Below are 26,212 nucleotides of genomic sequence, written 5' to 3' on the forward strand. Positions count from 1 at the left end.
CCTGCAGTGCAACTGGAATGGGAGAGGAAAATTTTAAAATTCATTTGTTGTGCTGTGGGCATCGCTGGCATAGCCAGCATTACCCGTCCCCGGTGGCCTTTGAGAAGTTGGTGCTGAGCTGCTGCCTTGAAGTGCTGCAGTCCATGTGGTGTAGGAACAGCCACAGTACAAGGGAAGTTGAGCAAGAACAGAGGAACAAGATGTGGTTTTCCTTTAGAAATATCTTCCCAGATGCTATTTCAAATAGTAGATGCGTGCTGAGCTGTGTGTGTGTGTGTGTCACTCCGACCTTCTGAGTCACGAGGTTCTTGGCTCAAGTCCTAATGCACAAAAACCAAGGTTGACACACTGGTGCAGCGCTGAAGGGGTGCTGCACTGTCAGAGATGCTGTCACCCAGATAAGACATTAAAAAGAGGCCCTCCCTGTCCCATTGGGTGGATGTAAAAGATCACCTTTAATCTCCTTTCATCGTCTTAATCACCTCCGTTAGATCACTCTTTAACTTTCCATTATTCAACAGAATATAAAGCTAGACTATCCAACATGTCCTCCTGAATTTAATTATTTTAGCCCCAGTACGAGCACTCTGTCGGACTGCAATGTTGATATATTGATGAGAAAACTCTGGTCTTCCTTTACAGTAAATTCTAATCTATTTTATTTTTCTAGCGTTCCAGGTTTTTTGGCTGGAATTTGGTTTGGGTGGTTTTAGAACATGGAGTGCTGTCATGGTTTCAGAGCCAGTAAGTGTGAGCAGATTATGCTTGTGTGATGTGAAATGAGACAGTGAAATTTCAGCGCTGGTGGATCAACATTCCCAATTCTTCTCTCTCTCTCTCTCTCTCTCTCAGGTCAGACGCAAAGGCTGACGTTCACCGACAAGGTTGCAGGAACCTGACACAAGCCGTTTGTACGGTAAGACTTGTCTAATTGCTGCCGTAGACACATAGAATGATCACAGCACTCAACACATGGAGGAGGCCATTCAGCCCTTCAGGCTGATGCTGGCCCCCTGCAAGAACAACTCAGCGAGCCCCACTCCCCCGCCCTTTTCCTGTAGCCCAACCAATGCTTCCCCCTTCAGGTACAATCCAATTCCCTCCTGAAACCCCAGACTGAATCTGCCTTCACTGCACTCGGGCAATGCATTCCACATCCTAACCCCTCACTGCGTTTACCATGTGTTTGCCGCAGGCTTTCCTCACGTCGCCATTGGTTCCATTGCCATTCACTTTATCCCCGCGTCCTCTGGCTCTTGGCACTTCTAACCAATGGGATCAAGTTCTCGAATGGGGATAGCTTTTCTGTTTCTCCTGGTACGATCCAGTTACGGACCGTTAACATTTAAAGAGGAATCTAAACACCTCAACAGAACTATGCCACAAATTTTCACAATTTTAAACAAAAATCACAGAATTTATTGTATTTAAAAGGCTTATGCAGAACAAAACACTGTTAATGTAACAATATGGTTTATTGTGGTATAACATATGTTAGACACCATGATTTACTTCTTACTTTCCCCCAAGAATTCTCTTTTAAACACATCAATCTTAAAGTTATTTATTTCTGTACTTTACTCACTCATAAATAAGCCACAATCCTCTGGAGAATTTTCCTCAGTTCTAGCTATTCTTGGAGGTGAAATGTTCATTACTATCTCTTGACTGTGGATGCCTCAGTCCCTTGTTATAGGTACTTTTCCACTCCTTCTAATCTGCTGGTTGATTTCTTTGCCACAGGACTCTGTGGTTCTTCCACTAGTTTCAAACTAGGCAATCTTCCAGCTTCTGTTCCCTCACAAAATTTGCACTGAGATGATGCCTCATGCACATTCCACATGGTGAATGATGAAGTTAGTTTCTTACTCTGTTTACAGTGCAGGTCTATCGATCTGCCATTTACTTGGGCTATATTCTCTCAGTGAGCTGCAAACTGCACACACCAGGCCGAAGCTGCAACTATTACTTGGATGGCGTCTCTTTATATAACTTCGACCAGTTTCAGTCCGCTCAGCACATCAGTGCAAAAGACTAGGCGGAAGTATTTAAAACCATCTTCAGCCAGAGGTACAGAGTGGAAGACCCAACGCGGCCATCTCCTGGGGTCCCCAGCATCACAGAAGGCTTTCTTAAGCCAATTCAGTTCACTCCACGTGATAACAAGAAATGGCTAAAGGCACTAGATAGTGCAAAGGCTATGGGCCCTGACAACACTCTGGCAATAGCACTGAAGACTTGTGCTCCAGAACTAGCCATGCCCCTAGCCAAGCTGTTCCAGTACAGCTACAACAGTTAAGTTTCTGGTTAATGGCAACTCCCAAGACCTTGATGGTGAGTGATTCAGCGATGGTAATGACATTGATTAAGAGGAGATGGTTAGATTCTCTCTTGCTGGAGATGGTTATTGCCTGACACTTGTGTGGCACGAATGTGACTTGCCACTTGTCAGCCCAAGCCTGGATTTTGTCCAGGCCTTGCTGCATTTGGACATGGACTGCTTCAGTATCTGAGGAGTCACAAATGGTGCTGAACATTGTGTAATCATCAGCGAACATCTTCACTTCTGACCTTGGGTTGGAGGGAAGGTCATTGATGAAACAGCTGAATATGGGTAGGCCCAGGACACTACCCTGAGGAACTCCTGCAGCAATGTTCAGTGACTGAGATGATTAGCCCCCAACAACCACAACCATTTTTGTTTTTGCTAGACTCTAACCAGCAAAGAGTTTTCTCCCTGATTCCCATTGACTCCAGTTTTGCTCGGGCTCCTTGATGCCACACTCGGTCAAATGCTGCCTTGATGTCAAGGGCAGTCACTCTCACCTCACCTCAGGAGTTCAGCTCTTTTGTCCATGTTTGGACCAAGACTGTAATGAGGTCAGGAGCTGAGTGACCCTGGCGGAACCCAAACTGAGCATCAGTGAGCAGGTTATTGCTAAGCAAGTGCCACTTGACAGAACTGTCGACGATACCTTCCATCACTTTGCTGATGGAAGGCGGTAATTGGCCATGTTGGATTTGTCCTGCTTTTTGTGTACAGGACATACCTGGGCAATTTTCCACATAGCTGGGTAGACGCCAGTGTTGTAGCTGTACTGGAACAGCTTGGCTAGAGGTGCAGTGAGTTCTGGAGCACAAGTCATCAGTACTATTGCCGGAATATTGTCAGGGCCCATAGTCTTTGCAGTATCCAGTGCCTTCAGCCATTTCTTGATATCACGTGGAGTGAATCAAACTGGCTGAAGACTGGCATCTGTGATACTGGGGACCTCCGGAGGAGGCCGAGATGGATCATCCACTCGGCACTTCTGGCTGAAGATTGTTGCGAATGTTTCAGACTTATCTTTTGCACTGATGTGCTGGGCTCCTCCATCATTGAGGATGGGGATACCTGTGGAGCCTCCTCCTCCTGTGAGTTGTTTAATTGTCCACCACCATTCACAACTGGATGTGGCAGGACTACAGAGCTTAGATTTGATTGTTGCTTATGGGATCACTGAGCTCTGTCTATCACTTGATTCTTATGCTGTTTGACATGTAAGTAGTCCTGTGTTATAGCTTCACCAGGTTGACACCTCATTTTTAGGTATGCCTGGTGCTGCTCCTGGCATGCCCTCCTGCACTCTTCATTGAACCAGGGTTGATCCCCTGGCTTGATGGTAATGGTAGAGTGGGGGATATGCCAGGCCATGAGGTTACAGATTGTGTTCGAGTACAATTCTGCTGCTGCTGATGGCCCACAGCGCCTCATGGATGCCCAGTCTTGAATTGCTAGATCTGTTTGAAATCTATCCCATTTAGCACGGTGGTAGTGCCACACAACACAATAGAAGGTATCCTCAATATGAAGACAGGATTTCGTCTCCACAATGACTGTGCGGTGGTCGCTCCTACCGATACTGTCATTGACAGATGCATCTGCGGCAGGCAGGTTGGTGAGGATGAGGTCAAGCATGTTTTTCCCTCTTGTTGGTTCCCTCACCACCTGCCACAGACCCAGTCTAGCAGCTATGTTATTTAGGACTCAGCCAGCTCGGTCAGTAGTGGTGTTACTGAGCCACTCTAGGTGATGGACATTCCACCCACCCAGAGTACATTCTGCGCCTTTGCCACCCTCAGTGCTTCTTTCAAGCTGTGTTCAACATGGTGGAGCACTGATTCATCAGCTGAGGGAGGAGGTGAGTGGCCGGTGGTAAATAAACTGACAACTCCATCATTTGTGTATTAAATAGAGTTTCATAGGACGGGCAGAATGGAAACAGGCCATCACCCCAACCAGTCTGTGCTGACATTGGACAACACGAGTCTCCTCCCAGTCCATCTGCCTCATCTCAACCTTTCCACACATTTCCCAGTCCCTTTACTCATGTATTCACCTCATTTCACATTGAAAGCATCTATTCTAATCACGAGTTCTACATACTTGCCACTCTCTGGGTAACCAAGTTTCTCCTTATTTCTCTGTTGGATTTATTAGTGACTGTCTTGTGTTAATGATCCTAGTTTTGGATTCTCCCACGAGCGGAAACATTCCCTGTACATCTACTCTGTCCAACTAATTATTGACATGTGCTTGTATTCCTTGACTAATTGGCTGTCTGATTGTACAGAGTAGATCTGACCATTTTAAAAACCATCAGCTACACGTAGCATTTATTAATGTTGGACCATAATCCGATTAGACAAAGCCTTGGTCAATTCAGCTGTTCTATGATGGGACTTTTTTAAATCTTATGGGTGGGCACAAACTTGATCTCCATTAATTGTGTACAGCACTGGTCTCCTTATTTAAGGAAGGATGTAACTGCGTTGGAAGCAGTTCAGAGAAGCTTTACTGGACTAATACCAGGAATGGGCGGGTTGTCTTATGAGGAAAGGCTGAACAGGTTAGGCTTGTATCCACTGGAGTTTAGAAGAGTAAGAGGCGACTTAATTGAAACCTTTAAGATCCTGAGGGCTCTTGACAGGGTGGATGTGGAGAGGATGTTTCCTCTTGTGGGAGAACCTAGAACTAGAGGTCACTGTTTAAAAATAAGGGGTCGCCCATTTAAGACAGAGATGAAGAGAAATTTCTCCTCTGAAGGTCGTGAGTCTTTGGAACTCTCTTCCTGAAAAGGCGGTGGAAGCAGAGTCTTTGAATATTTTTAAGGCAGAGGTGGATAGATTCTTGATTAACAAGGGGGTGTAAGGTTATTGGGGGTAGGTGGGAATGTGGAGTTGAGGTTGTATTCAGATGAGCCTTGATCTTATTGAATGGCGGAGCAAGCTCGAGGGGCTGAATGGCCTCCTCTACCTAATTTGTATGTAATTGTAGAGGTCACATTTGTTCCCTGTTAACATGGAGTCTACAATGGGTTACATCGAGTCACAATGTGTTTGCAATACAGAAACAGTCCATCTGGTCTGTGCCGGAGCTTATGTTCCACACAAGCTCCCCTCACACCCCTCTTCACCTCACCACATCAACATATTGTTATGCTCCCAGTTATGAGAATATTGGACAAGATGGATTCTCGTTAGGATCTGGCTTGATAGGCCATAATTATAGATTATAATGTGTGGAAGAACCAAGGGTAAGGATATAAGCGACAGGACTCCAAGATTAAATTGAAATGCCAGAAGAATCTTTACAATACACGCCTGAACAAAACAAACACCAGCAATAATGACTTAATAGCTACACGGAGCAAATAAGGTAATGATTCTCTAAACAATACAAACTTCTACCTCAAAAAACTCAATCCTGCAGCCTTGGCCCAGCGTAACTTTTTTACTGGGGCTTTCCCTCTGGGTCTGGCTGCACACACAGGTCACAGCTCAGGTCTATGGTACATTGCTACCAATACCACCTCCTGGTTGCCCAGAGAATGGTAAGCAAGTAGAACTCGAGATTAGAGTAGATGCTTTCAATATGAAGTGAGGTGAATACACGAGAAGTAAAAGAACTTGGAAAATTTGATGGTCCACATGCGACGATCCACCCGAATCATGTAGACACTCTCTGCATTTCTATTCCACAGCTCGATATCTCCTTTCTTCACGGAGTTACTTGGTCCTGTCCAATTATCTAGTTAAACACAACAGACTTGGATATCTGCAGCCTCCAGTGAGCTTCTCTACAAAACCCACCAGTTTCCCAAGAGCATCCTTGCTTCTATAAGCCTATCAGCTGGGTCAAATGTTCAAACATGGTTTGTAACCACACACGGACATACTGAACCAAACTGGTAGTAAACAGCCCCCAATTCACCTTAAACTGAAACCAAAACTCTACATTCTTAACCCGTAATATAACACTCACAATGGAGACAGTTATAACGATTTTGCTTTTGGATTAGGCCCGACGAAAGCCTCCTCAAACTTTTGCTCTATTTTGCAATACGCCCAATTACAATGAGGGTTCCAGAGGGGTAGGAAGGTGAGCTTGGGCAGGGGAGTGGGATTGTGGGGAGGAGTTGGAGTGGGCAGAAGAGCAGTTGACAGGGAGTTGGAGTTAGGGGTAGGAGGGGGTGGTTGGTGAATTGAGGATGGGCTGAGGGGTTGCTGGGGTGGGGAGTTGAGGGGCAGACGATGGGGGATGGGGGCAGTAGGGCTGGGTGGGTGAGAGGAGCAGGGAGTGCAGTCAAATTTCTTTGAGGAAATGGTGGTGCCCCATTCCAGCCTCTACGGGTTCCTCTCTCTCTCTGCTAACTGCACTCGGATTGTCCAGATGGAGATTGCGTCTTGAATTAGAGTTGAACATGGAGATTTCTCATTTCCCAAATTTTTTTGTCACCTAGGTTAAAAGTACAGATGAGCGAGTCATTTCAATCAAGTGCTTTGATGACAGTATCCACACCTTTAAAGTGTATCTCAAGGGTGTTTCTGCTCAAACAAGTGAAGTGAGTACTCAAATGTGAAACAGTGGTACTTTGACCTCTGATTTATGGAATACAATAATTGAATTGTGATGTTCTGGCTCAGTGACAGGGGCCCTCAACCATGTCTGTTCTGTCTGACGAACTTCTGCTCTACCCTTTACCCTCACTCCCAGAACCAAGATCGGGTTATCCTTGTCCTCACCATCCAACCCTCCAGCTTCTGTATTCATACTGAGTATGAGGGAGCACTGAGGGAGCGCTGTACAGTCACAGGGGCAGCGCTGAGGGAGCGCTGTACAGTCACAGGGGCAGCGCTGAGGGAATGCTGTACAGTCACAGGGGCAGCGCTGAGGGACTGCTGTACAGTCACAGGGGCAGCGCTGAGGGAGTGCTGTACAGTCACAGGGGCAGCGCTGAGGGAGTGCTGTACAGTCACAGGGGCAGCGCTGAGGGAGCGCTGTACAGTCACAGGGGCAGCGCTGAGGGAGCACTGTACAGTCACAGGGGCAGCGCTGAGGGAGCGCTGTACAGTCACAGGGGCAGCGCTGAGGGAGCGCTGTACAGTCACAGGAGCAGCGCTGAGGGAGCGCTGTACAGTCACGGGCAGCGCTGAGGGAGCGCTGTACAGTCACAGGGGCAGCGCTGAGGGAGCGCTGTACAGTCACAGGGGCAGCGCTGAGGGAGCGCTGTACAGTCACAGGGGCAGTGCTGAGGGACCGCTGTACAGTCACATGGGCAGCGCTGAGGGAGCGCTGTACAGTCACAGGGGCAGCGCTGAGGGAGCGCTGTACAGTCACAGGGGCGGCGCTGAGGGAGCGCTGTACAGTCACAGGGGCTGCGCTGAGGGAGCGCTGTACAGTCACAGGGGCAGCGCTGAGGGAGCGCTGTACAGTCACGGGGCAGCACTGAGCGTGCGCTGTACAATCACAGGGGCAGCGCTGTGGGAGTGCTGTACAGTCACAGGGGCAGCGCTGAGGGAGCCCTGTACAGTCACAGGGGCAGCGCTGAGGGAGCCCTGTACAGTCACAGGGGCAGCGCTGAGGGAGCGCTGTACAGTCACAGGCAGCGCTGAGGGAGCGCTGTACAGTCACAGGGGCGGCGCTGAGGGAGTGCTGTACAGTCACAGGGGCGGCGCTGAGGGAGTGCTGTACAGTCAGAGGGGCAGCGCTGAGGGAGTGCTGTACAGTCACAGGCAGCGCTGAGGGAGTGCTGTACAGTCACAGGGGCGGCGCTGAGGGAGCGCTGTACAGTCACAGGGGCAGCGCTGAGGGAGTGCTGTACAGTCACAGGGGCGGCGCTGAGGGAACGCTGTACAGTCAGAGGGGCAGCGCTGAGGGAGCGCTGTACAGTCACAGGGGCAGCGCTGAGGGAGCGCTGTACAGTCACAGGGGCAGCGCTGAGGGAGCGCTGTACAGTCACAGGGGCAGCGCTGTGGGAGGGGCAGCGCTGTGGGAGGGGCGGCGCTGTCAGAGGGGCAGCGCTGTGGGAATGCTGCACTGTCGGAGGGGCAGTTCCGTACTGTCACAGATACGAGTTGCTGCACAAATTGTTGCAGGTACCGTGTTTCAGTTGAGACCATTAAACCAGGGCCCATCTGCTCCTTTGGGTGAACTTTGAGGGCCCTATGACAACACTTCAAAGCTGAGCAGGGGCGGTCTCCACAGGTTCCTTGGTCAATATTCCTGTTCCTCAATCACCATTGTTAAAAAGAGAAGGGAAATGCTGAGGGCAACTGGAATAAAAGCAGAAATACCCAAGCAGATCAGGCAGCAGCTGTGGAGAGAAACAGAGTTAATGTTCCAGGTTAGCCGAGCAACTCTGTGAAGACCAACATCCGAAATGATGGGGCGGAGTCTGACGTTGCCCTGCCAGTGTGTCTGCAGGCTGGAGGGGGTGCTTGTACAATTCCCGAGGGGGTCTTCCTCCCCGCCCCCAACCTGACCGCAATGTTATGGGGCTGGGCCTGCTTCACAGAATCACAGAATCTCTCAGTGCAGAAGAGGCCCTTCAGCCCATTGAGTCTGCACTGACCCGTGAGAAACACCTGACCCGATCCCATTTACCAGCACCTGGCCCATAGCCTCGGCACAACCTTGTCTCAATTGAGGCCTTAGGCCGCTTAACTGCAGCCAGGCCGGAGCTGGCCCTTTTGAGGCCGGTGGGAGGAGTTTGGGGCCACAGGGGAAAGCCTGGCAGATCACATGGCCTGGGCCTCAGTCGGGCCTCCATCACTGACCCCCCCCCTATCCAGTTTGGGAGCCACTCCACCTCGTCCCCAAGGTCTCACCCAGCCCTGGATGCTCACACCCCACCTGGCTTTGCTGTCAGCGCCCCCCCCACTAGCCTCTCAACACCATTGTATGCCTCCCCCCTCCCCTCTCTGCCGTGAGACCTCCATACCGCCCGACATCCTGGGTGGGCTTGGAATCTGGGGACTGCCTGTCGTCCGGGCAGTCGCCACCTTTCTGGTTGGCGCCGCTGGGACAACAGAGCTGCCAGGTAACTGGATTGGCCAACAACTCTCTGAGATGGAGACGCCCTCCCAAGTGGGGCTGAGATCCCACCTTCAGCCAATTGACCCTCCTTAGACTGTTAGCTGGCTGCAGGGCAGCGTGTATCAGTGCGTTCCACGCCAACTCTTTGGATGAAGGGCTGGGAAAACCCCCCCTCCTCCCCACCTATGAAATACTGCCCATTAACTCTGCCTTCTCTCTCTGCAGAACCTGCCCGGCCTGATGAGTGTTTCCAGCCTTTTCTGTTTTTATCATTAAAAACAGATTATCTGGTCGTCATCGCATTGCTGTTTGTGGGAGCTTGCTGTGCGCCAATTGGCTGTCGCGTTTCTTGTGTTACAATAGTCTCGTACACTTCAGAAATGCTTCACTAAAAATATACAAGGCAAATTTGTATAATTTTAATGAAAATCAGACATTTTAGTGAAAAGAACACTTTGTGAATTTAATATCCGCGTATAACAGGGATATTATGATCCGTTAATTTGGGTTAATTGGTTAATCTTGTGCTACTCCAGCTGTTCTACATCACTTTTTGTGACCTCCATAATTCTGAATTTCTTTTTTATTCTCCTAGAAATGGCTTCAAGCCGTGGGTGAACATTCTGCTTACAGCACTCACTACTGCTGTCCAGATCAGTATAGTGATGATGACGAAGATGAAGATCTAGCGTCTGCGGAGTCTCTGCAGGAATCATTTCAGGTACTCTTTGAATCGATACATGTTGGAATCCAAATGAGTTTTTAAGCTGCCAGCCACTGCTTTGTTGCTGCCTGTCCGGGAGAGTGCAGTGACTGAGTTTGCTGAGTCTGTATTTTAAGTTGACGCTCGGTCACGTTACTATCCTCAAAGCGTTAACTATTGACAATCGTTCAACTCATGAGTGTTTTTATTCATTCATGGGATCACTGGCTAGGCCAGCATTTATTGCCCAACCCTAGTTGCCCTTGAGAAGGTGGTGGTGAGCTGCCTTCTTTAACCGCAGCAGTCCACATGGTGTAGGTACACCCACAGTGCTGTTAGGGAGGGAGTTCCAGGATTTTGACACAGCGACAGTGAAGGAACGGCCGATATATTTCCAAGTCAGGGTGGTGAGTGGCTTGGAGGGGAACTTCCAGGTGGTGGTGTTCCCATCTCTCTGCTGCCCTTGTCCTTCTAGATGGTGGTGGTTGTGGGTTTGGAAGGTGCTGTCTTGCTGAGTTCCTGCAGTGCATCATGTGGATGGTACGCACTGCTGCTACTGTGCATCAGCAGTGGAGGGAGTGAATGTTTGTGGATGGGGTGCCAATCAAGCGGGGCTGCTTTGTCCCGAGCGGTGTCAAGCTTCTTGAGTGTTGTGGGAGCTGCACTCATCCAGGCAAGTGGGGAGTATTTCATCACACTCCTGACTTGTGCCTTGTAGATGGTGGACAGGCTTTGGGGAGTCAGGAGGTGAGTTACTCACTGCAGGATTCTCAGCCTCTGACCTGCTCTTGTAGCCACAGTATTTATATGGCTAGTCCAGTTCAGGTTCTGATCAACGGTAACCCCCGGGATGTTGATAGTGGGGGATTCAGTGATGGTAATGCCATTGAACATCAAGGGGAAATGGTTAGATTCTCCCTTTTCGGATATGGTCATTGCCTGGCACTTGTGCAGCGCGAATGTTACTTGCCACTTGTCAGCCCAAGCCTGGATATTGTCCAGGTCTTGCTGCATTAGGATATGGACTGCTTCACTATCTGAGGAGTCGCGAATGGTGCTAAATATTGTGCAATCATCAGCGAACATCCCCACTTCTGACCTTATGACGGAAGGAAGGTCATTAATGAAGCAGCTGAAGATGGTTGGGCCGAGGACACTACCCTGAGGAACTCCTGCAGTGATGTCCTAGAGCTGAGATGATTGACCTCCAACAACCACAACCATCTTCCTTTGTGCTAGGTATGACTCCAACCAGTGGGGAGGTTTCTCCCTGATTCCCATTGACTTCAGATTTTCTCGGGCTCCTTGATGCCACACTCAGTCAAATGCTGTCTTGGTATCAAGGGCAGTCACTCTCACCTCACTTTCTTTGCTCTCTTAGAGTGTGCTACATACAGAGTGAAATGTGTGGCTTAAACTGCAAGACCCCTAGAGAAATTCTGTTGTGATTCCTGCTGGGTGCCACGTGCAGGATCAACTTAGGAGAAAAAGTTGAACTAAATTGTTCCATAGCTAGACAGATGATGACATTGAGTTTGCAGCAAAGAGACAGGCCGTACGGTATTGATGGTCTACCTGAGCCTACGTCCACCCTCCTGCATCGCACTCTGTCACAATAACCTTCTGCTTCTTCCTCCCTTGCGCTTATCCAGCTTCCCTTTAAATGCATCAATGTTGCTCACCTCAACTACTCCTCTACTCAACAACAACTTACATTTTTATAGCACCTTGAATGTGGTAAACCATCCCAAGTGCTTCACAAGAGTAGTGTCAAACAAAATTTGGCACCAAGTTATACAAAATGATGTCCGGGCAAATGGTCAAACGCTTGGTCAGTGGGGTGAATTTTAAGAAGCTGCATAAAGAGAGGGAGAGAGGTTTGGAGGGGCGGGGGGGGATAATTCCAGAGCCTGGGGCCTGGGCAGCTGAAAGCATAGCCGCCAATGGTGGAGCGATTAAAATCGGGGATGCGCAGGAGGCCAGAATTGGAGGAGCACTGCGACATCAGACGATTGTGGTTTTGGAAGAGATTACAGAGACAGGGAGGGTGCGAGACCATAGAAGGATCTGAAAGCAAGGATGAGGATTTTAATTCGAGACCCTTCTGGAAAAGCAGCCAGTGAGTCAGTGAGAACAGGGATGATGGGTGAACGGCACTTGGGTCATATTGGTATGAGTTACGAGACAGGGGTAGCAGAACTAGAATTTGGTCATCACTGCAAGAGGCATTGGAAGCTGATAGGAGGTAAAACTCCTTTGTGAAATTTGTTGGTGATTACACCTCAAATTTCTCTAAGTGCTTGAAAGAATTAATTACTTTTTGAATAGTAGTGATTGTTTTGTAAACACTGATGTCTCCTACAGACAAGGTAGCAGAGCAGTGGGGTATGGGAGCATTGTGTTCATGTTTCATTCATTCATTCATTCATTCACCTGTGCTCTGCTTGACCTGGAGCCATTTTCTTGGCCGTTTATTTTCGGTCAGTGGTGGTGGTTTGCCATCGTCATCCACTCTCAGGAGGACCACGAGGCGGTTCCCAAGTTTACCCCAGCTGGACGGGACTGATGGTGTTAATCTGAACCACACACTTAGCCATCCCACCACCTGAGCTAACCGCACCCCCACCCCCCACCACCGCCCACACCAGTGGTTATGTCACCGGACTGAATATTGAGTTCAACAATTTTAGATCATGAACTCTCTCCTCCATCCCCACCCCCTTTCCGATTCCCCCCTTTTCTTTTTTCCAATAATTTATATAGATTTTTCTTTTCCCACCTATTTCCATTATTTTTAAATGTATTTCCATCCATTGTTTTATCTCTACCTTTTAGCCTTTTTCGATCCCTTCACCCCATCCAGGGCTATCTGTAACTCTTTCGAGTTATCAACAGTCACAGATTGCAACTCTTTCGAGTACAATCACAGTTCTTGGTTTCCGGGAGTGGGACATGAACCCACAACCCTCTGATTCAAAGGCGAGGGTGCTATGAACTGAGCCACAGCTGACACCTCGTTTAGGGCTATCTGTACTTTGCTTGTCCTGCTTTCTACCCTTAATTAGCACATTCCTTTAGATAATATCACCACCTTCAACACCACTTTGTCCTATTGTCTATGACATCTTTTGGTTATCTCCACCTATCACTGGCCCTCTATCCAGCTCTACTTGTCCCAACTCCCCACCTTAAACCAGCTTATATTTCACCTCTCTTCTACTTTTACTTAGTTCTGTTGAAGGGTCATTCGGACTCGAAACGTTAACTGTGCTCCTCTCCGCAGATGCTGAGTTTTTCCAGCTATTTTTGTTTTTGTTTTGGAATTCCAAGCATCCGCAGTTTTTTGCTTTTATCTTAATGGAAAATGTAGATATGGGTCTCTACCGACGTTGGGTGACCCAAACGTACCACAGCAAATTAAACAGTGGAACAGGACACTCTAGTTGTTAGCTACGAGTAAAATCTGTCTCTGATGTAAATGCCACTAGGAGGCCCATTAATCTGCTGCTGCTGTTGTCTTTTGTCCAGTGTTGCTGTGACCTGTTTGCATGTTGTCTCCCTCTGTTGGACAGCGGTGACACTGAATTTGGAAACAACAGCGTTTGCAGCTGCTCATCAGCTCAGCGTATTTCAAATGTTGTCAAACGCTTGTGTTTGCCTCTTTCTTTTTTTACTGGAATAGCCGATTTTAGTGTTTGACTGCAGGCGATCTTTTCTCATAAGAAATGGGAGCAGGAGTCAGGCCCCCACCCCTCTAGTCTGCTGCACCATTTCAATAAGATCCCACTGGGTTGAGAAGTCTGGGACGAGGTGACGTTGTCTGAAAATTCCAGCCACAAGAACACAGAGGTAGGAGCAGATAGACCATTCGGCCCGTCAAGTCTGCTCCGCCATTCAATACGATCATGGCTGATCTTGGGCTTCAACTCCATTTTCCTGCCCGCTCCCCATATCCCTTAATTCTTTGAGAGGCCAAAAATCTGTCTATCCCAGTCTTAAGTATATTCAACGATGGGGCATCCACAACCCTATGGAGTAGGGACTTCCAACGATTCATAACCCTTTGAGTGAAATAATTTCTCCTCATCTCATCCCTAAACGCCCAGCCTCTTATCCTGAGACTGTGCCCCCCCCGAGTTTAGGTTCCCCGACCTGTGGAAACAGCCTCTCAGCGTCTACTCTATCAAACCCCTTCCAAACCTCGAATGCTTCAACATTGCCTCTCATAAATTCTGTAGAATATAGACCTAATTTACTCAGCCTCGCATCATAGGACAATTTTCTCATCCCAAGGATCGATCTAGTGACCCTTTGCTGTCCCGCCTCCAATGTGTATATGATCTTCCTTAAGTATGGATACCAAAGCTGCACATGGTACTCCAGATGTGGTCTCAACAAAGCCCTGTACAATTTTAGCAAGACTTCTTTATTCTTGTGCAAGAATACAGGCCAACATGCCATTTGCCTTCCTAATTGCTTGCTGTACCTGTCTGCTAACTCTCTGCGGGAGTTGCACGAGCTCACCCAAGTCTCTTTTGAACATCAACACTTACAAGTTTTACACATTTTTAAAAAACATTCTATTTTTCTATTCTTAAGACCAAAGTGAATTTCTTCACACTTCCCCACATTATACTTCATCTGCCATCTTGTTGCCCACTCATTTAACCTGTCTATATCTCTTTGCAGCCTCTCTGTGTCCTCCCCACAGCTTTCCTTTCCACCTAGCTTGGTATCATCAGCAAACTTTGATACATTACTCTCTTTCTGTAAGTCATTAGTGAAGATTGTAAATAGCTGAGACCTCAGCACTGATCCTTCTGGCACTCCACTAGTCACTGCCTGCAAACTTGAAAATGCCCTGTTTATGCCCATTCTGTCTCTTGTCCATTAACTAATCCTCTATCCATGCTAATATATCACCCCCAACTCCACGAGCCCTTACTTGCCTATTAACATTTTGTGTGGCACTTTATCAAATGCCTTTTGGAAATCCAAGGATACTACATCTACTGGTTCCCCGTTTAGCTACCTGACTAGTTACATCCTCAAAAAACACTAATAAATTTGTTAAATGGGATTTCCCTTTTATAAAACCATGTTGACTTGTTCTAATCATACTATGCTTTTCTAAGTGCATTGTTAAGACGTCCTTAATAATAGATACCAGAATTTTCCCAACAACTGATGTTCACTCTTTTCTCTCTCTCTCCTGCCTTGAAAAACGGTGTAACATTTGCCAATTTACAATTTGATGAAATTGTTCCCGAATCTAAGGAATTTTGGAAAATCGTTGCTAGTGCATCCACTACCTCTGCAGTTATGTTTTAGAGCCGTAGGGATAGGCCACCAGGTCCCGGGGATTTTAGTTCCTTAAGTTTCTGCAATACATTTTCTCTGCTAATATTAATTACCTTTTTAGCCCCCAGGTTACCCTCTATCTCTGGTATAGAACTTGTGTCTTCTACTGTGAGGACAGACACAAAATATCTGTTCAACATCTCTGCCATTTCCTCATTCCCCATGATAATTTCTCCTGTCTCTGCTTATAAGGGACCAATGTTTGCTTTAACTTCTCTCTCCCTTTTGGTATACTTTTTAATTTGTTTTCGTTTTACAGTGGAACATATTTTCTTTAAATGTTTCCCATTCTTTATTTACTGCCGTACCATTTAGTCAAGTTACCCATTCAACCATTGCCAGTTCATATCTATATAATTGGCTTTGTTTAAGTTTAAGATTCTTGTTTGTGATTGGAGCAAATCACTTTGAAACTTAACATGGAATTCAGTGGTGTTATGATCACTATTGCCCATTGGATATTTTCCTATGACATTACTAATTAACCCTGCCACGTTACACAATATTAGATCTAAGATAACTTTATCCCTAGTCAGCCATGACCATGCATCACTCCAGGAAACTCTCTTAAAACTTTCTACAAACTCCTCTTCTAGACCACTCTTGCCAATTTGATTGTCTTAGACCTTTCAGGAGTGAAATTAGGAAACACTTCTAGCTGGTAGAATTTTGGAAAACTCTTCCACAAACAATAATTGATGCTAGATCAGTTGTTAACTTTAAACTGAGATTGAAAGATTTTTATTCTCCAAAGGTATATTAAGGAAGGGGATTGGGGGTAGTGTATTGAGATGGATAGAAAACTGGCTGGCAGACAGGAAACAAAGAGTTGGAATAAATGGGTCTTTTTCCGAATGGCAGGCAGTGACTAGTGGGGTACCACAGGTATCGGTGCTGGGACCCCAGCTATTCACAATACATATTAATGATTTAGATGAGGGAGCTAAGTGTAATATCTCCACATTTGCAGATGACACAAAACTGGGTGGGAGGGTGAGCTGTGAGGAGGATGCAGAGATGCTTCAGTGTGATTTGGACAAGATGAGTGAGTGGGCAAATGCATGGCAGATGCAATATAATGTGGATAAATGTGAGGTTATCCACTTTGGTAGCAAAAACAGGAAGGCAGATTATTATCTGAATGGTTATAAATTGAGAGAGGGGAATGTGCAACGAGACCTGGGTGTCCTTGTACAGCAGTCGCTGAAGGTAAGCATGCAGGTGCAGCAGGCGGTAAAGAAGGCAAATGCTATATTGGCCTTCATAGCGAGAGGATTAAAGTACATGAGCAGGGATGTCTTGCTGTAATTGTACAGGGCCTTGGTGAGACCACACCTGGAATATTGTGTGCAGTTTTGATCTCCTTATCTGAGGAAGGATGTTCTTGCTATAGAGGGAGTGCAGCGAAGGTTTACCAGATTGATTCCTGGGATGGCAGGACTGACATATGAGGAGAGATTGAGTCGGTTAGGATTATATTCGCTGGAGTTCAGAAGAATGGGGGGGGATCTCATAGAAACCTATAAAATTCTAACAGGACTAGACAGGGTAGATGCAGGAAGGATGTTCCCGATGGTGGGGGATTCCAGAACCAGCAGTCACAGTCTGAGGATACAGGGTAGACCATTTAGGACTGAGATGAGGAGAAATTTCTTCACCCAGAGAGTGGTGAGCCTGTGGAATTAGTTACTACAGAAAGTAGTTGAGCCCAAAACATTGTATGTTTTCAAGAAGGACTTAGATATAGTTCTTGGGGCAAAAGGGATCAAAGGATATGGAGAGAAAGCGAGAGCAGGCTATTGAGTTAGATGATCAGCCATGATCATAATGAATGGCGGAGCAGGCTCGAAGGGCCGAATGGCCTACTCCTGCTCCTAGTTTCTATGTTTCTATGTAATATGTAGGAGTAGTAAGTTTGCAGATGACACAAAGGTTGGCCGGATGATTAATAGTGAGGTTGAGTGAGGCTACGGGAAGATATAGACGGGATGGTCAAATAGGCAGATAAGTGGCAGATGGAATTTAATCCTCAAAAGTGTGAGATGATACACTTACAGGAGTAATTTGACAAGGAAGTATTCAATGAATGGCATGGCACTAGGAAGTTCTGAGAAACAAAGGGGCCTTGGCGTGTGTGTCCACAGATCTCTGAAGGCAGAGGGGCATATTAGTGGGGTGGTGAAAAAGACATATGGGACACTTGCCTTTATCAATCGAGGCAGAGATTACAAAAGTAGGGAGGGCATGTTGGAGTTGTATAGAACCTTGGTGAGGCCACAGCTGGAGTACTGTGTGCAGTTCTGGTCGCCATATTATAGGAAGGATGTGATTGCACTGGAGGGGGTGCAGAGGAGATTCACCAGGATGTTGCCTGGGATGAAACATCTAAGTTATGAAGAGAGGCTAGATAGACTTGGGTTGTTTTCGTTGGAGCAGAGAAGACTGAGGGGTGACCTGATTGAAGTGTACAAGATTATGAGGGGTATGGACAGGGTGGATAGGGAGCAGCTGCTCCCCTTAGTTGAAGGGTCAGTTGAAGGGGGCATAAGTTCAAGGTGAGGGGCAGGAGGTTTAGGGGGGATGTGAGGAAAAACCTTTTTACCCAGAGGGCGGTGACGGTCTGGAATGCACTGCCTGGGAGGGTGGTGGAGGCGGGTTGCCTCACATCCTTTAAAAAGTACCTGGATGAGCACTTGGCACGTCATAACATTCAAGGCAATGGGCCAAATGCTGGTAAATGGGATTAGGTAGGTAGGTCAGGTGTTTCTCACGTGTCGGTGCAGACTCGATGGGCCGAAGGGCCTCTTCTGCACTGTGTGATTCTGTGAATATGGGGCAAAGGTCAGCCATGATCTTGTTGAATAGCAGAGCAAACTCATGGAGCAAAATGGCCTCCTCTTGTTCTTATCATGGCTGATCTACCTCAACCCCACCTTACCGCACTGTCCCCATATCCATTTTTCCCCTGGTATCCAAAAATCTATTGATTTGAATGTACTCAATTACTGAGCACCCACAGCTCTCTAGGCTAGAGAGATTCACAACCCTCTGAGTGAAGAAATTTCTCCTCATCTCAGTCTTAAATGGGTGACCTGGTACCCTGTGCCAGTGTCCTTGATTCCCCAGCCATGAGAAACACTTTCTCAGCACCTCCCCTGTCAAGCCCCTTAAGAATGTTATATTTCAGTGAGATCACTTCGAATTCTTTGCTTTGTTATTGAATCGCGTTAAGTCCCATGCACCCATTGCCCTTTTGCTTGGTGACCTACATGAAATCAGCTGCCAACTCCCTTTTAGGTTGTGCATTCCAGGTCACAGCAACTCACCGTGTGTTTGTTTTATATCGCCAACTTCCTGATGCCTGCTCTTGCAATGGCCTTAAATCTGTGTCCCTCAGGTTAATGACCATCCTGCTACTGGACACAATTTCTCTACTCTTCTTCATTTTGAACACCTCTATCAAATCTCCTCTTCAGCCTCTCCGCTCTAAGGAGAACAATCCCAGCTTCTCCGGTCTCTCCGCGTAACTGAAATCCCTCATTCCTGGAACCATTCCGGTAAATCTCATACGCGCCCTCTCCCATGCCTTGACATCCTCCCTAAAAGTGTGGCAACCAGAACCCTCGGAGATGCTGCTGTTTCTTCCTCAGCAGCCTTGGAAACCCTCACTGCTTCTGTTTGTTCAAAAGCGTACGTCTGTGAAGGTTAACCGCAAATATTTGGACTTCTGTGAACGTCAATCCTTTGATAAGCAATTTAGAAAAGGCAGCCCCATCCCCCGTCCCCCACTTTTAAAAGTGGTTACAGGAACAGAGAGACCTGAAGGTTCGTGGACACAAATCTTTGAAGGTGGTCGGACAAGTTGAGAAAGTTGTTTTCTGAAAAAAAAACATGAGATCCTGAGATCAACAGTGACAAAAACAAGGAAGTTAAACCAAAGTGGAGAGTTTAATTTTAATACACAGCAAGTCGTTATGATCTGGAAGGTGCTCTCAAAGGTGGTGGGAATGGATTCAATGGTAATCTTCAAAAGGGAATTGGGTAAATACTGAGAGAGAGAGAGAGAGAGAATGGAAAAAGCTGCAGGGCTATGGGGAAAGAGCAGTGGCAGTGGGATTAATTGGATTGCTCTTTCAAAGAGCCAGCACGGGCTCAATGGGCTGAATGGCCTCCTTCTGTCACAGAATCTCACAGTGCAGAAGAGGCCCTTCAGCCCATCGAGGACACGTGAGAAACACCTGACCTACCTACCTACCTAATCCCATTTACCAGCACTTGGCCCATAGCCTTGAATGTTATGACGTGCCAAGTGCTCATCCAGGTGCTTTTTAAAGGATGTGAGGCAACCCGCCTCCACCACCCTCCCAGGCAGCGCATTCCAGACCGTCACCACTCTCTGGGTAAAAAACGTTTTTCCTCACATCCCCCCCTAAACCCCCTGCCCCTCACCTTGAACTTATGCCCCCTTGTGACTGACCCTTCAACTAAGGGGAGCAGCTGCTCCCTATCCACCCTGTCCACGCCCCTCATAATCTTGTACACCTCAATCAGGTCGCCCCTTAGTCTTCTCTGCTCCAACGAAAACAACCCAAGTCTATCCAACCTCTCTTCATCACTTAAATGTTTCATCCCAGGCAACATCCTGGTGAATCTCCTCTGCACACCCTCCCGTGCTGTATCGTTGTATGAGAAAACCCTGTAAAATATGCATTGGAATTAAGGGCTTTGGAAAGTGCCTGCTGGAGCTACGATTGGTAGCCAGCCACTGGGGGATTGAAAGCCGTGTTTGTTCAGGCAAACACAGCTGCTGCCGGGTAGGTACTTCAACAAACAACAAGCCGTGGGGTTCTGGTGTTTGAGCCGACTACCTTCAAGAGACCAGGCGATCCGGTCCCGTCTTGTCATTGCTGCAACCACTTGGTTGTTACATGTTTGCAAAACCGCTTTGGTTTTGCTGCCTCAGTTTGTATTTTGCCTGCACTGTAGAAAACTGCTGTTCTCCTGCGTCACTGCAGCCACGAGAATGTAGTCGCACACGAGGCATCCCCCAAAAACATTTGCTAGACTAGCCTGTAAAATCAGTGAGTTTTATGTTGGAAGTTACTGTGGCAAGCTCCATGTTCCCTGGCAGCTGTGTGTTTAACAGGGGAAAGGCTGCTTCAAGACTGTCAACAGTTGACCTAATAGTTTTACGAGAGCAACATTTTTGTGTCCTCCCCAATATATATGTAAAGGATGTTGACTGATGGATTATAGAATAAAGCGATGAGTTTGCAGGTCGTGCATTTCAGAGAATCACACATCAGTGCGTTTTTAAAAAAAAAAATAATAACTCGCCCTTTCGTTTTTCAATTAACCTAAAATTTATGCCCTCCGGTTACTGACTCTTTTACTGACTTACGTTTTCTCCATATTTACTCTGTCAAAACCCCTCATTAATCTGAACGCCTATTATCCAATCTTCCCTTGACCTTCTCTGCTCTAAGGAGAGCAATCCACGTTTCTACAGCCTCCCCACACAACCGAGACCCCCCCTCGTTCCTGGAACCATTCTGGCCAATCTCCTCTGCACCCTCCCCAAGACCCTCCACGTCCTCCGAACACAACACCCCAGCTGAGGCCAAACCAGTAAATTACAAGGATTTAGCCCAACTTCCTTGCTTTTGCACTCTTATGCCTTTGAAGTTAAACCTAGGCCATTCAGGGATGACAGGAAACCCCACACAAAAGGGTAGTCAAAATCTGAATCTCTCTCCTCCAAAATCCTATTGAGGCTAGGGTTGCCAACTGTGATTAAATGTATTCCTGGAGGTTTCGTCACATGACTTGCCCCCACGCTCCAGCCTTAGTCGGCCAGCACATCCATCCTTGTGAGGTACTGCCTTCCTACACCAATTGGAAAGCACAAAGACTCAGTACCCAATTGGATGACGCCTCACTGTCAGTCAAACAGTCTTTTTCTCCCCATTTTCAACATCTTTACATCTGGTAAAGAGAGATATCAAAGGAAATGACACAAAAAAAGCAATCTTTTTTTAATTTCCCGATGATTTTTCTCCAGGGTTGCACACAGCTGTGTCCTGGAGATTGATCTTCAATTCCTGGAGACTCTAGGCAATCCTGAGGCTGGGGTGGATGGGGGGGGTGAGAGGGTGGTGTCATTTGAAAGCTTCAAAGCTGAGATGATAGATTTTTGTTGGGTAAGAGTATTAAGGGGTATGGAAGCAGGGAGGAGGGTAGATGGAGTTGAGGGACAGATCAGCCATGAAACTTACAGAATACTGAAAGGCCTGGATAGAGTGGACGTGGGGAAGATGTTTCCATTAGTAGGAGAGACCAGGACCCAAGGGCACAGCCTCAGAGTAAAGGGAAGACCTTTTAGAACAGAGATGAGGAGAAACTTCTTTAGCCAGAGAGTGGTGAATCTATGGAATTCATTGCCACAGAAGGCTGTGGAGGCCAGGTCATTGAGTGTATTTAAGACCGAGATAGATAGGTTCTTGATTGGTAAGGGGATCAAAGGTTACGGGGAGAAGGCGGGAGAATAGGGTTGAGAAACTTATCAGCCATGATTAAATGATGGAGCAGACTCGATGGGCCGAATGGCCTAATTTCTGCTCCTATGTCTTATGGTCTTATGAACTAATTGAGCAGGTTCGAGGGGCTGAATGGCCTCCTCCTGTGTTCCAATTATAAGTCCTTAGCTGTACATTATGCTTGCTAACAGTGTAATCCCCATGGACTGTCTGGTGTGAAGGAATGTCTGTGTAATAAGTTGTAGATTCTGTCACACAGCGAGAATGGCAGCAAGAAATTCATTGCTCTGTGAGCTGCTTTGCTATTTTGCCAGCAATAGCAAAATTAATCCTCTGAATTCAGAGCAAGCACTTAATCTGTGTCACCTTGAAATAATGGTGCCCTGGGCCACGAGAACTGCTGAGGCTGCTGTTTGTGTCCTCCTGTCTCTCTCATATTTCGATGCGCTGTTTCAATTTAGAACATATCTAAGGGTGATTTAATCAGTCACAGAATTTCAACTCAAAAGCCTAAGACAGCTTTCCATTCTGCACTGTGATGTCTTTTGTAGTAAATGTTTTATCACTCCCAAATCGATGAATGGTGATCTTACCGTATGTGTTTCCAATTAATATTGTGCTCCAAAAATATGGCTGGGCCCGATAATGAATTCAGGAGAAACTCCTTTACCCAGAGAGTGGTTAGAATGTGGAACTCGCTGCCCTAGGGGAGTGGTTGAGGCGACTGGCGTAGATACATTGAAGGGGGAATACATGAGGGAGAAAAGGAACGGAGGGATTTGTTGATGGGGTGGGATGTAGAGGGGGTGGGAGGAGGCTTGTGTGGAGCGGAAACACCAGCACGGAGCTGATGGGCTGAATGACCTGCCTCTGTAATATTTCTGAGTTTTAGAAGAAAAATCATATCAAGATAGCCAGTTGCAAAATTGTAAATGATTCCATTATGTGTAATAGTAAAGAGAGGATTGTGTAATTTTGCACCGTTGGATTATTTATGACGCCACGGGTTGCAGTGAGGACATTAAAACATTTTTATTCAAGGTTGAATGTGGATACGTCACTAGATCGAGGTATTTTGTTTGACAATTCTGCGCAGTGCCTCGAGATGAGTGCTGGGCTGGTTGTCTTCCCCGCGAGTAGTGTAAGACAATAAATTCTAGGGTGATCATTTGGTGATGTCCTGTTATCAGTTCCACACTGTGAAAGCTTCTGTATCTGCTTAGTTTAATTGGGAGGAAGACATACAAAATGCAAACACGGATATGTATCAAAGGCACTGCTGCTCCCTACCTCACCCTTGCAATGGACTGGATTCTCAACCTTCCTTTGCGCAGAAATGTTTAGTATTTCTCATTCCAAGATACTGTACATTATATTTATTTACTTAATAGGATCTGGACATTCATCACCCCATTCATTTGAATAGTGCAAATCTTTCTCACAAGGGCCACTAACAACTTTGTAAAAACAGTCCTTTGGTAATGCAGCTCAATGTCACCAGCGTAGTGGTGGTTATGTGATGTTACTGAACTCATGTCAGTCGTGGTTCAGTGAGTAGTATTCCCGCCGCTCTGTCAGAAGGTTGTGTGTTCGAGACCCCGTCCAGAGAATCGAGCGCAAAATCTAGGCTGACGCTTGCAGCGCAGCACTGAGGGAGTGCTGCACGGTCAGAAGCGTGTGCCGTCTTGCTTGAGATGCTAAACTGAGGCCCCGCCTGCCCCCTCAGGTGAAGAAGAGCAGGGGGAGTTCTCTCTGGTATCCAGGCCAATATTTATCCCTCAGCCAGCATTGTGTATACCGGATGGTCCGGTGGTTATCACATTGCTGTTCGTGAGACCTTGGCTGCTGTGTTTCCTACATTACAGCAATGATTACACTTGTTGCAAAATACAGTGGGACGCCTGGAGTTCATGAAAGGCGCTATGTAAATGAAAGTTATTTTTTTTACTAATGCAGAGAATGTGATACACCATCAAATTCTACCATGGCCGGTTTGAGAGCTGAAATTGAGTGTGTTCAAACCCCGAGAGTGGGACTTAAATCCCAAACCTCTGACTCCAATAGAGCCACGATTTGACCACCTGTGAACGCTCCTGTTGTTGTTTCACAAGAGTCTTGAAATAGTGAAAGTTTTTTTATTCTTTCGCGGGATGCGGGCTTCGCTGGCAAGGCCGGCATTTGTTCCCCATCCCTAATTGTCCTTCAAATGAGTGGCTCTCTTGGCCATTTCAGAGGGTATTTGAGAATCAACCACGTTGCTGGGGGTCTGGAGTCACATGTAGGCCAGACCGGGTAAGGACGGCAGATTTCCCTCCCTAAAGGGCATTAGTGAACCAGATGGGGTTTTTACAACAATCGATGAAAGCTTCATGGTCACCATCACTGAGACTCGCTTTCAATTCCAGATTTTATTAATTGAATTTAAATTCCACCACCAGTTGCTGCCATGGTGGGATTTGAACTTGTGTCCCCAGCGCATTAGCCTGGGCCTCTGGGTTACTAGTCCAGTGACGTTACCGCTACACCACTGTCTCCCCGTGAAGCAGGTATTAATGTAAACCAAAGCGTAAATCTGTTTTGTGTCTTTTGGAATATTCATATCTCCATTTTTGATGAACAGACTTTGCAAACCTGTCAGCAGAAGCTTGAGAAAGAAGTTACGAGTTTGTTAAGCCTGGCAGAAGGCCCCGGAGTTGCAAAAGGTAATCGGTGGCATTTTGCCATGATGCTTAAATAAGGTTTTCTTTTGTAGATATCTCTTAACCCTTGAGAACCATCTTTGACAGGTTTTTAATTCAAGGCAGGGGAGAGATAAGAAATTGAAATTCTTGGATAGAATTTTGGGTTTTTAGCATGGAGGGGCTTGGGAAGCTGATTCACATTTTCCCCCTTCTCAGGATTATTAACATATGAGGAACGTTTGAGGACTCTGGGTCTATACTCGATAGAGTTTAGAAGGATGAGGGGGGGATCTGATTGAAACTTACAGAATACTGAAAGGCCTGGATAGGGGTGGACGTGGGGAAGATGTTTCCATTAGTAGGAGAGACTAGGACCCGATATCACAGCCTCAGAGTAAAGGGAAGACCTTTTAGAACAGAGATGAGGAGAAACTTCTTTAGCCAGAGAGTGGTGAATCTATGGAATTCATTGCCACAGAAGGCTGTGGAGGCCAGGTCATTGAGTGTATTTAAGACCGAGGTTCTTGATTGGTAAGGGGATCAAAGGTTACGGGGAGAAGGCGGGAGAATGGGGTTGAGAAACTTATCAGCCATGATTGAATGGCGGAGCAGACTCGATGGGCCGAATGGCCTAATTTCTGCTCCTATGTCTTTTGGTCTTGACAACTTCCCAAAGTTGTCACAAAGCTATCACATCTTTCATAATATTATTGTAGGCTTATGGGTGGGAGTGTGGATGGTTCTGTCAGTGTGACTGATTTAATTAGACCAGAGTCGCTTAGAATACAAGATTGAAATGATCAAAAGAGTTAGATGTAAAACAGACTTTTGAAATGGAGATGGATAAGCTCGGATGAGGGTTCCACAGATAGGGTGTGAATGAAATTTTTATTTTTAGATAAGTGAAGGGGTTGTTTGATTTTCAAAGGGATGGTGCAATGTTTACAACTAACAAGCCAAGGGAGACAAAGCTATACCTTTATTTTTCCCCAAAAGGAAAGAGGCATTATTGACAACAAGAAAGAACTTTATATTATGGAAAAGGTAAATTTCCAAAGACATGTAGATCAATGGGATTTTACACATTAAAGAGAGAGAAACATATATAAAGAAGGATGGAAGGCTATGTGGGGGGTGGTCATATAACATCTGGAAAAGGCACACCATGTGAAACAGTCTTGGGAAAAGCCCCTAGCCACTCAGAAGAAGAAGTGCTGCCCCTGTAACTAAAGTTGTGTTAAAAGCCTTTGGAGTTCCACTGTCGAGTGGGTGCTGTGGTAACCTTGCTGGATTACCTATTTAAATCTAAAATCTATTTTGGCCTATTGCTTTAAAGGGGGGTGTCTAGTTTGGAGTCTGGTTAATTAGGATTTGTTATCATATCAAGTAACTGTAATCTAATGCATGTGTTTGAATTATTTTCTTTTGTTAATAAATGTTTCAATTTAATTTTTAAAATCTCTGAAGTTGTTAGTGGACTCATTACTTCTGAATTCAGTGCCCAAACCTTCTCGTAATAAATACAAATTGCAAAACTGTTGTGATAGCGTGGCCAAGTTTCCCTTGTGGATTT

General features: G+C 46.5%; 1 protein-coding gene across 2 annotated transcripts in view; it reads left to right on the forward strand.

Moving 5' to 3' along the window:
- osbpl1a (oxysterol binding protein-like 1A) overlaps positions 1-26,212 on the forward strand; it is a 235,336-nt gene that overhangs the window by 62,030 nt on the left and 147,094 nt on the right. For both annotated transcript variants that reach the window (XM_078541166.1, XM_078541167.1), the window contains exons 10-14: positions 671-744; positions 853-916; positions 6,783-6,884; positions 9,954-10,079; positions 24,579-24,660. In XM_078541166.1, coding sequence (XP_078397292.1) covers positions 671-744; positions 853-916; positions 6,783-6,884; positions 9,954-10,079; positions 24,579-24,660 — 448 coding nt within the window. The remainder of the gene's footprint in view (positions 1-670; positions 745-852; positions 917-6,782; positions 6,885-9,953; positions 10,080-24,578; positions 24,661-26,212) is intronic.

The sequence above is a fragment of the Cetorhinus maximus genome, chromosome 4, assembly GCF_964194155.1.
Source record: "Cetorhinus maximus chromosome 4, sCetMax3.hap1.1, whole genome shotgun sequence".
NCBI lineage: Eukaryota > Metazoa > Chordata > Chondrichthyes > Lamniformes > Cetorhinidae > Cetorhinus > Cetorhinus maximus.